General features: G+C 57.2%; 1 protein-coding gene across 1 annotated transcript; it reads left to right on the top strand.

Moving 5' to 3' along the window:
- The first annotated feature begins 3,353 nt into the window (after positions 1 to 3,353).
- PEX16 (peroxisomal biogenesis factor 16) lies at positions 3,354 to 9,394 on the top strand. The gene is made up of 11 exons (XM_036259886.1): positions 3,354 to 3,710; positions 3,917 to 3,952; positions 4,722 to 4,798; positions 5,148 to 5,281; positions 5,418 to 5,518; positions 6,307 to 6,387; positions 6,523 to 6,675; positions 6,777 to 6,849; positions 6,982 to 7,101; positions 8,543 to 8,607; positions 9,144 to 9,394. Exons 1-11 carry the CDS (start codon positions 3,599 to 3,601, stop codon positions 9,200 to 9,202), a joined length of 1,011 nt encoding a protein of 336 aa, XP_036115779.1. The 5' UTR covers positions 3,354 to 3,598; the 3' UTR covers positions 9,203 to 9,394.
- The last annotated feature ends 1,734 nt before the right edge of the window (positions 9,395 to 11,128 follow it).

Here is an 11,128-nt window from a genome sequence, read left to right as displayed (position 1 = left end):
CCGTGAATGACAGCCACCGTTGATTGACCGTATATACTCCATGCCAGGCCTTGTGCTGTGGATTACAGCTAACCCTCAATTCAGTCCTGTGACACAGGCATTATCCTCCCCTACCCACCCACACCCCTAGGATAATGGAATTAGCACACTCTGGGGCTTCTTCCCCAGGCTCTACCCTGCAGGCAGTTTCCTGCTGCTCCTCCCTAAGGGTTTCCTGCCCCAGGACTTGCCCTTGAGGTTCCTCCTGCCTGGATTCTGCCAGACTCTCTGCTCCTCCTCCCACATCCTAGATTTCTTTTCTTCCTAGCACCTTGTTAACTTGTTGATAACATGTCTCCCTCATAGCAGGTGGCTGCTCATTGGACTGGGTTCCCAGCACCCAAGCAGGGCCTGGCACATACCAGGTGCTCAGTAAGTTTGTGCTGAAAGTGAATGGGACTCACTGGGCCTCACCCTAACCTGGAAGGGGGCTCAGGCTGGGTCTTTTAGCCCAATGTCCAGCTATAAAAATTGAGGGCCTGAGAGGTCCCCAAGCTTCCAAAAAGCTGTGGCAAAGCACCCCAGCCTGAGACCCTCAAGTCTCCTCTGAGAGACCAGGATGCCTTTCTCCGGGAGGTGGAGGTCTGCAAGGAAGGTTGCTCTTTGGGCCTTTGGAGGCCAGGAGCAATGGTTGTCATGGAGACTGATGGCAGCTCCTTGTATATCTGGGAATTGAGAAATGAGGGGATGCAGGGGCCACCCAAGCATCCAGAGCAGCGGTTCTCAACCTGTGGGTTGCGACCCCTTTGGGAGTCGAACGACCCTTTCATATGGGTCGCCTAAGACACAACGGTTGCAAAATTAGTTATGAAGTAGCAATGAAAATAATTTTATGGTTGGGGGTCACCACAACATGAGGAACTGTATTAAAGGGTCATGGCATTAGGAAGGTTGAGAACCACTGATCCAGAACTTTGAGTTTCCAGCCCCCTTGATCCTCATCTCTAGCCTGAAACTGGGGTGGGGTTGGGTGAATCTCTCTGCAAGTCTCTCAACAGAGACTGTCTGTGGGGGTTAAATGTGGGGGAGCAGGTAGAGCACACAGTCAGAGCCTGGCAAGGGAGCTTATGGGGGGAGCCGGGTCCGCAAAGGGACTGCGGTCGCTCACAGTGCTGGTCCTACCCTTTGCTCAACCTTACCATTCAGGAGAAATTGAGGTGCTGAGATGCCGGTTGGGCCTCCAAGAGGTTCTTCTGGGGTATGGAGGGGAAAGGGAGGCTGGTATGAGCATATAAAGGGTGCTGGTCTTCTAGGGCTGAGGCCTGGGTTGGCCTAGCTCTGTCCAAGACTTTGCTGTGTGACCTTGAACCATCAGGCCTGCTCTCTGGGCCTCAGTGTCTTCATCTGTACCTGTTGGACTAGCCTAGCTCTCTTCCCCCGTGGCTCAGGGCAGAGTTAAGGAGGGAGACCCGGCCTGACTTGCCCAGAGACCCTTCCAACCCAGCAAGGTGACTAAATCTAGGCAGGGGCCCAGTAGGGAGGAACTACCCTGGGCACCTCCTGTACATGGCCACTCTTTGTCTTTGGGACCTAATCAAGCCCAGAATCTGGAGAGGAAATTTAGGCAGCCTTCCTTTCCTTCAGCCTAGCTGGGCCCATGATCCCCTCCCAGTCCTGAAGGGAGGCAAGAGAAACAGGCTCAAGCCCAAGAACCCCTCATATTCTGTTGGGAAGAGGCTGCTCCTCTGTTCACCATGTTTCTCTCCTTTCCGGAAGCACAGGATCACCAACCCTGGGACTGTCAAAGAAACCTCACACGCTCCCTCCTGACTCTTCCACAGCTGCAGAGGGAGGGAGTAAAGATGTACCCACTGGTGAGGTCTGGGGGGAAAGTTAATTAAGATGGTGAGGTGTAGGGAGGAAGGGAGAAAGGGCCCTACACCGAATGTCCTGAGCCCTGGTCTTAATTTAATCCCAGTTGCTAACTTGACTCATGACCAAATGGCCTCAAACTGTCACTGCTCTTGCTGGGCTGTGGGAGGAGAGACCTGCATTGTTGTCCTTTTGGCCAGTGACCTGCTGTGTGACCTGAGACAAGTCCTTTCCCCTCCTTAGGCCTCGTATTCCCCATTTGTAGAAAGGAGTTCCTAGCAACGTGGCAAGGTTGCTAAGAAGAGTTGAGTATGAGTGAGCCTGACATCCAGAGGTGGTAAGAAATGGTGCTGGTGCCTAGCCACACCTCCTGTGTTCTCCAAGGCCTTTGCCTCTCAGGAGGGCCCTGGACACTTCTCCTCGGGTCTTCATTTCTTGGCCAGAGTAGGGAGGGCAGCTGTGATTCTCCACCGGATATAAAAGAAAAGTGTGCTGGGGAGAAGGCTCCGGGGAGAGAGAGCAAGGAGAGGCTGTGACTTCCTGCTGAAAACGCCTAGATTCTGTGGTCAGACTAGCGCAGGATTCGAATCTTGACAGGGTTCTTAAGAGGATCGTCTCTTCACCTGGAGATAATATCTGGTGGAGGGGATTGGGTAAAATAACGTATTACTATTCTCAGGGTACCAGAAACCTGCAGCACAGTCGGATCCGCGCGGCCCCGCCCCTTTCTCCACAGCCAATCAGTGGCTGCCTCCCGGAGCGCTTGTTCCCGGCCTCTGGCCACTCTTCTTAAGACTGCCCATTCCGAGGAGGTTCCCGGTTTGGGAAGGGATCCCCAGGACCCGCCCCCACCCGTTAGGGAGCAGCTGAGGACCCGAAGGTGCATCGAGGGGCCGAAAAGAGCTTTGAGACTGATCTCGAGTCCAAGGACCAAGTCTGTCCTCAAACCATTGTACAGATGGGGAAACTCGAGGCCCAGAGAAGCGAAACTCCCGCGCCGAAAGCAGAAACCCGGGTCAGGGTTTCTCCACTGGAGGTGGGAGTGGAGGTGCGCGCTCTTTCTAGGTGGGCAAAGGCCTTGCGGGAGCTGGGGCCGAAGCAGGGCACTAACGGTGCTGACTGGGGTTCGAGGCTGCGTGGGATGCTGGACCCACTGCTGCCTCAGTTTCCCCAGCACTACCTCTGGTGGGGGACGGGGGACGACGAAATTGGCCACACGCGCGCCTGCCGAGACACTCCGACTGTCCTTAGACTCTCTCGGCGCCTCCGCAAGCCTGATGCAGGACCCTTTCCGCGCGCTACCACCCAGCCCTTGGAAGTCCAGCCTCGAGTTCGAGCCTCTCGGCGTTCTATTGGAAAGACTCCAGGCTCCCGGACCCTTCTCTAGAACCTGCGGCTCCGACTGCCCGGCTGCGTTCCTGGAGCTGTAACTGCGCAGGCGCAAGGGCAGCCAATCAGGAAGGCGGGAAAGCCGCGTTGAGCGGAGAGTGTGTCAACCAATGACCTGAAGGAGTAGGGAGGGCGGGATCAGGCCCTCAGTTACTAGGCGCTACCCTGGTGGGAGGCAATTTAAGAAATGGGGTGATCGGGGGTTCACTGGCCTTTCACGTGACCGTCTTTCTGGGCCCCGGAAGTTAGGCAATGGAGAGGCGGGCCTAGCACCGGAAGCAGGAAGGAGGACGCAGGAAGCAGGGCGCTGCAACCACTCGTACTGTCGGTCAGCGTGTCGGCCGGTCCCCAGGGCAGGATGGAGAAGCTGCGGCTCCTAGGCCTCCGCTACCAGGAGTACGTGACTCGTCACCCGGCCGCCACGGCTCAGCTGGAGACGGCAGTGCGGGGCTTCAGTTACCTGCTGGCAGGTGCCACCCCGACCTTTGACCCATCCATTCGGGGCTCTGACCTCTGACCTCACTGGTCCCCGTCCCTGAAGAGTCAGGGTAGTGATTGCTGTGCTTGAGAAGTTGCTTCCAGGTTTCCGTAGGGCGTAGGGAGGGGACATCCAGGGACCCAGAGACGCAGAGTGAGACCACTCTCACAGGCGCCTCTTTCTGTGCCTTCTCCCCAGGTCGCGTCGCCGATTCGCACGAGCTGTCAGAGCTGGGTGAGCCGGGCTCAGGGTGGGTGGGTGGCGGGAGGGCCCAGGCGTGCTCCCCAGGGGGCTGACACCCCCAGGTCGCAGTCCTAGGCTTCCCGTTAGATCATGCTGTGCTGTGACTGAATCGGATAAAGGTCGGCGTCCACCCTCCCGGGCCCTCTATGTCCCCATAGTTGAAAGACAAATGAGACCTTGACTGGTCCGGCTGGCTGGGCCAAGCACTTTCCCTGCCTTTGCCCAGTTAATTCGCCCTGCGGTGATGTAAGGTCTGCAGTGCTGTCCAGTTAAGGGAACAGAAGTTCAGTGAGGTTAGGGAACAGCCACTGATGATCCCAGAACCAGGATTCAAGTCCAGATTCCAGGAGCCCCAGACTGTAACTGCCTCTGTGGTTTGCCCAGTGAGTACTGGAGGTGACGGTCCTGAAAAAACGAGCTGGGTTTCGAAAGGTGGAGATGGAATAGGCTTTCAGGGACAGGTTGCAGAGAAAGCAGAGGCCAGGATGTGAAACCACACATCGGTGGCTATTTGGAGCACAATGGGCAGTTCCAGCCGGTTTGTCACTGAGATCAAGCCATCCTTTCTAGTTCCACCGGCCCACACGAGATCATACTGGGGAGTGCAGAGCTCTGAAGTGGGCAGGGAGGCAGGTTGATTTCCACATCGTCTGTGGGTGGCTGAGCACAGCAGGTGGCAGGTGATCCATGCAGCTCTGGGGAAAGGGGGAGGAGGTGGAGTCTGCCGAGCAGCCTCTCAAGACCGCACTCTGCCTCTCAGTGTACTCTGCCTCCAACCTGCTTGTGCTGCTCAATGATGGGATCCTACGGAAGGAGCTTCGGAAAAAGCTGCCTGTGGTGAGAATTCTGCCAGGAACTGAGGGCGGGAAGCATAGGGCCTCAGGAAGGAAATAGTAATACCCGTCTGTGTGTGTAACACATGTTATGGTCTCATAAAGTAGGAGACATGCCTGTGTCCATTTGAACCTCAAGTCATCTCATTAGGTGAAGTGTCAGGATGTCTGTGTCCCCATCTCAGATGAAGAGACTTGAGTTTTAGACCACATGAGTTAGCCTGTCCCAGGTGGAGAACTCAGGCCTACACATTTAGAAAGGGGGAAATCCACCTCTCCTGTCAGAGGAGTGCCTGGGGGAGGGCCTGGGATGAGGGGGTACCCTTTGACCTCTTGGCCTGGGGTTCTTGCAGTCGCTGTCCCAGCAGAAGCTGTTAACATGGCTGAGTGTGCTGGAGTGTGTGGAGGTGTTCATGGAGATGGGGGCCACCAAGGTGTGGGGTGAAGTGGGCCGTTGGCTCGTCATTGCCCTCATCCAGCTTGCCAAGTATGTTGGGACTGTGGAGGGCAGGCCCTGGGTGGGGTTAACCATGGCCAGCTGTACAGATGGGGTTCAACAGAACTCCTCTGCACCCCTGCGGGCTAGTCACCTTCCCCCCAGCCCTGCCATACTCCCAATCCAGGGCGGTACTGCGAATGTTCCTGCTCATCTGGTTCAAGGCTGGCCTCCAGACCTCACCCCCCATCGTTCCACTGAACAGGGAGACCCAGGTACAGCCCCCAGGTAAGCTACTTCCCGACTCTGGAGTGGAGCTGAGCATGGGACTAATTGTGGATTTAGAGCTGACTAAATGAATCTTGTCCATTTATGGAGCACATCTGTCCTCATCAACTCATTTGCTCTCATCACCCTCTATTTTACAGAGAAGGAAAAGAAAGATTAGGTTGGGGCAGAATCAGAATTTGAACTCAGGACTTCTGATATCAGAGTCCTCATCCTTTTTTGTGGGCTGCAGGAAGAGGGGACAGAGCAGGAGACAGGGATCCTGCCAGTCTTGTCTCTGGTTTTGGCCCTACGTTGAGAACTCCAGGCTCATGAGGCATGACACCCAGCAGATCTGTCCCTTCAGAACTTCGGGCTCATCACCTGTTGGTCTGAGTCTCACTCTCCTAGCCTTGAGTGGTGACAGTTTTTTGCTTCTCTTGATCATATTGAAAGCCAAAGACTGAGAAGACAGCGCCTCTGGTGCTGTGATTTCTGTAGATGTGGTTGGGCCCTCCCTGCCTTGTTCCAGTCCCTTGGAAGCCTGGGTTCTTGGCTGGTTCATGTGCCACAGGTGATGCTGACCTCTTTCCAGGCCAGGGAGGGTGGCAGAATGCTGCCTACTCTGGACAGGTTCCAGGTTGAACCTCAGTCCTGCTGCAGTGTCCTTGCCTCAGCTACTGCCATAGTACACGCTCATCTGTTCTCCCCTTCACCCGTGAGCACTCATTCACTGCACACACATTCTTTGCAGGTTCTGCTGCAAACATGTCCCTCTGACAGTATGGCTTTCTGTCTACCCCTGCTAGATGGTGAGCACAGCCACAGCAGCCAGGAGCAGTCATACGTGGGGAAGCGGTCAAACCGAGTGGTGCGAACGCTCCAGAACAGTAAGTGTAGGATGCAGCTGGACTGTGTATCTCAGTGCTGAGGTCACCATGGGCCTGAGGGCCCGGCTCTCACCAATCCCCACCCTCCCCATGCCACGGCCTGGGCCTGGCTGCTCATCTCCCTTTGCATTCTAGCTCCATCCCTGCACTCAAGGCACTGGGGAGCCCCTCAGAAGCAGGAAAGATGGGAGCAGCAGCACCAGGAGGAGCTGAACGTTACCCCCACCCCGTTGGGGCTGCAGGAGACCATCGCAGAGTCCCTGTACATTGCCCGGCCCCTGCTGCATTGTATCCTTAGCATGGGGCCGCCGACACTTGGAGGTAGGGGTTGGCGGGAGTGGGCAGGGTGGGCCCTGTCCTGGAGACATCCTTGACACCTTGGCCGTCAGTGCTCAGCCTGGGCCTATGGGGTCAGCGGTCCTGGAAACCCTGGCTCCTGTCTGGTGTTGTGGACGTGACCAGGTGAGCCGGGGCCTGTTTGGGGGCTCTTATCCTTTCGCCGGGCTTTGTGCTGCAGGCCTGGCCTTACCTGGGCAGGCAGGCACCCCTGCTCCTCCTGTGGCTGGCCCTAACTGTGTCTCCTCCTCTCCCTAGTCTGAGCCTCCTGAGCGACAGGAAGGGCCTGACCCGGAGGGAGCGGCTTGAGCTGCGGCGTCGGACCATCCTGCTGCTCTACTACCTGCTGCGCTCCCCGTTCTATGACCGCTTCTCTGAGTAAGGGCCCTACCGCGAATGGTGGGGCCCACCCTCAGCAGGGGAGAGAGGCAGGCAGTGGGATGCCAGTGTCCCAACCCCCATTCATGCCTTTCTTCCTCTCCCCTCCCCCCATCCCAGGTTCACTGAGCACCTGCTATGTGCTGTCCTGGGGTGTGGTCACTTGCTCATTTTTTGGATCCAGCTTAGGTCTGCCCTCAAGCTCTTGGGGCTACTTGCCCATGCATGTAGGAGCTTAAACAGTTGTTGGCAGGAGACACACAGAGGGCCATGCCACAGGGATGGTGGTGGTCTCAGGCTCTCCACACCCTCCAGATCATTTCACATTCCTGTCAAATTGTTTGACTTAGTCCCCCTTCTTACAGGAGGCACTTGAGGTTCAAAGAGGTTGGGCCGCTTAAACAAGGCACCCAGCTAGCCAGTGGCAGAGCCAAATCCCCACATCGACGCCGTTCTCTCCTGGCCTAACCCTTGCCCAGCCCAGCCCTACTCTCACCTGTGAGGGTCCAGAGCTCCTCGCCTCAGCCAGACACAGAGAGGCCTGCTGGGTGTGGGAGGCCAGGCCCAAGGCTCCCAAGGGCCTGGCAGGGTGACTGTCTGAGGTCAGACCAAGATCTGAGGAGGGGTCTGTATAGCAGCTGGGTCTATGAGACAGACTGGAGACTCCCAGGATCCTTCTGTGTAGGTTTGAAAAAGTATACTGCTTAAAGACGGGAACACTCATTGGACTTGTACTTCATATTATGGCCATGCAGCCTCATTTTCTCTGAGACGGGAAAGCAAGTGTATGCTGTGTGTAATGCCGCCTTGGTGAAACAGCGTCTGCGGTTCCTGCTCTCAGCTGGTTTGAAAGCTCACGAGGCACCAAAGCCAAACCCTCTTCCATACTCTGGAAGCTCACACGAACCTCATGTCCTCCCTGCAAATTGCTTGCACTTTACAGAGGGAACATTATAGCCCACTACCTCGTTGACAGGAATTCTGAGATGATAATTGCAGAGGTGGCTTCCCAGGCAGCAAGCCTCTAGTTTGGCTCGCTCTCTGCTGGCCCGACCAGCCTGGCACCCTCAGAGCAGTGGCCCAGACTGAGAAGGGTCTAGAAACCAGTCAGAGAAATGCCATGTCCCCAGAGGACAGGAGCAGGGTGCAGGCTGGGAAGGCATAGGTTTTCTTCCCCTTTTCTTGTCACAGAGGGAATATAGTCTCTGGAATCAGGCTGCCTTCCAGGCCTGAGCATCCCGGGACCGTAGCTGGGGGAGGGCAGGACCAGAGCCGTGGCCAAGGTCCTGTCCTTTGTACTGGGGTCTGTCCTTGCTCAGTTCCTTTCTGTCTTGTGATGCACCACTTACAGTCAAGTGGTCGGCAGAGGCTTTCGGGCACCCTCATTTACAGGGACCCAGGTGCTTCCCTCAGCCCGCTCCCTGTTTATCTCCTCCTGCAGGGCCAGGATCCTCTTCCTGCTCCAGCTGCTGGCAGACCATGTCCCGGGCACTGGTCTGGTGACAAGTAAGCAGGGGGCGGGGTGTGATTATTACAGTGTGTCGTGGATCTCATGCATGGCCCTTTCCCCTGCTGTTTTCTCTTTGTCTCCTTGTAATTTGATTCTTGGCATAACCGGAAAGGGAGCCGGAGGTTGGGTTGGGTGGGGGAGAGCTCCTGGACATGGGCCAGGCCAGCCCATAGAGCCTCAGGCGGCTGCAGCGAGGGTGTCCCATGGTGGGAGGGGGGTTGGACCTTACCAGGCCATCAGCCTCTTCCCTGCCTGAGTGTCCTGGAGTGATACAAGACTCTCTGGGTGGATGCTGGGCTGTTTGGAGATTCCACCTTGGCAGAGAGCCACTGGGCTGGGCTGTCAGCATCTATACAGCTGGACATGCCGGGTGGCTTCTCTGAGCCTGAGAATCCTTGTCTGTAAATGGAGACCAAGATCCTGCTGATTCTGCCTCCCTGGGGGTGAAGAGGGGGAGAGTCGGGCTCCTGGCTGTGAGCATCTGTATTTGAGTGGCAGGGGCTGACATCTCTCTCTCATTCTCTCATTGCAGGGCCACTCATGGATTACTTGCCCGCCTGGCAGAAAATTTATTTCTACAATTGGGGCTAACAGACATCTTGGGAGTGGGATGCAGGGAGGGGGGGGGGGCTCAGCCCTTCAGTCCCTTGGGCCCTTCTGCCCTAATAAAACTGACTGACAGTATCCAAACCTGTGGCCTCTCCATGCCCACAGCCTAGGACACCTGGCACTGCCACCCTGGCCAGGCTCTGCACGTAGCCCTGGGCGCCACCAGAGCCCCTCTAACACCCTCTCAACTTTGCACCCTCCAACGATGGGGCCACCACAGCTGTACCTCGTCGCAGGACCAAGAGGCCTCTGCTGGGACTGGAAGCCAGCACTGGGACCCAGGCCCCTCAGCCACAGAAAGCTGGGATTGAACCCGAGCATGGAGAGCTGCTCGCAGTGGAAACCGCCTCTCTCCAGCCCCTGCTGACAAGGCTGAACCGAAGCAGCAATGACACTTGCCTGCGTGTCTTCTGGCCAGAGCCTCTGTCTGCCCCTCCCCCCTGCAGGGCCCTGCTGTTGGCCAGCCTCTCTCTGAGGGAGCCTGGTGGTGGGCCCACTTCAGTGCAGGGTGGTGCCCCAAGCTCTGAGCTCCTAGCTGAGAGCAAAAGGCTTTTCTCCTCTGGGGAAAGGATGTCGGGCCCCAGCCAGCACTGGGGTTGATGCTGGGCTGGGAGGGAGCCCCAGCTGCTCCTGAGCAGCTCTGGGAGGAAGCTGGGTGAGGTTCTGCCTGGTCTTTCCCTTTCTTAACCTCCGCCCCACCCCCTTGACCCTGCAAACACCGCACTGTGCTGCTGCTTTCTAGCCAGATGGGTGGTCCCTTAGGTTCTGAGAGGACTTGGTCTGTGTTGGTATCTCTCGTGCCTCACCTCCCAGACCCTCAGGTGGAGGGCCCGCCCAGAGGGAGGCCAGCCATTTCCTGACTGCTTTCCCAGGTGCCTCTGAGAAGCCAACTCCAGCCCCTGGGCCGGGGAGTGAAGGCACTGAGTTTGGTGGTCACAGCCCGAGGCCCACAACCTTCCCGTCTTAACAAGCGTTGCTGGGCAGTCGCTCTGCGGGCTCCGTGCCTTGTGCTGTATTCAGAAATGAGTGAAGCGCAGTTCTCGCCCCCGGCTCTCGGTGATCGGTGGAGACGTGTACAGTGCGCCGGTCCCTGCAGCAGGCACCAGTGTGCGTGGGAAATAGTCTAGACTTGGGGTGTGTTCCAGCCCAGGCTGATGACTGGGCAAGGCTCCGTTCAAGCAGGCTCGTAACTGGTAAAGCTCCATCCGAATTTTGATGGGCAAACTGGGTGAGGAGGCCGTGTGTACAGAAAACAGCATGCGTGGTGTCACAGTGGCATGAAGCCAGTGCTGGGGCAGGAGGCAGTAGAGGGTGGGAACAGAGGGGATGAGTTTGGAAGGGAAGGTCAAGGCCAAATCCAACAGGCCATCACATACCCAGGGGGAAACTGGGACCTGCCTCTGGAGGCAGTGGGGAAGGGGCCTTTGTGAACCTCACCGCAGCTGCGTGGTGCAGGGAGGACTGATAGGCACAGGTGGGGGATGGGGCAGACTACTGGCGGAGACCTGGAACAGTACATGGGGCTGAATGAAGGCCGTGGCAGGGCGACGGGCTTAGGAGTAACCCAGGCCTGGGACCAGATGTGGATAGAGGAAGAGGTGACATCCTGGAGGCCAGAGGGCTTTGCATTTAGAGCCTCTGGGAACTCAGAGTTCCCGGCAGGGGTGGATTTTGGTGGGGACTGGATCCAGAAGCAGGAGCCTGGGAGGGAGGGAAGGAGCTGGTCAGTGAGAAGTCCATGCGTGTGGTCGAGCACAGGGAGCAGATGTACTTAAGGAGACTAGAGCTGGCTAGTCTCAGGGCTGTCTGAACCAGGAGCCAGGCTGGAAAAAAGGGACAGCCCTTGCTGGGCCTGGGGCACCTCGGCAGTTGAAGGAGGGGATTGGACCTGCTAGTAGACCCGCTGTC

The sequence above is a fragment of the Molossus molossus genome, unplaced genomic scaffold (assembly GCF_014108415.1).
Source record: "Molossus molossus isolate mMolMol1 unplaced genomic scaffold, mMolMol1.p scaffold_m16_p_13, whole genome shotgun sequence".
Lineage (NCBI taxonomy): Eukaryota > Metazoa > Chordata > Mammalia > Chiroptera > Molossidae > Molossus > Molossus molossus.
The sequence above is the reverse complement of the archived record's forward strand: the minus strand, read 5'-3'. Positions and strand labels throughout refer to the sequence as shown.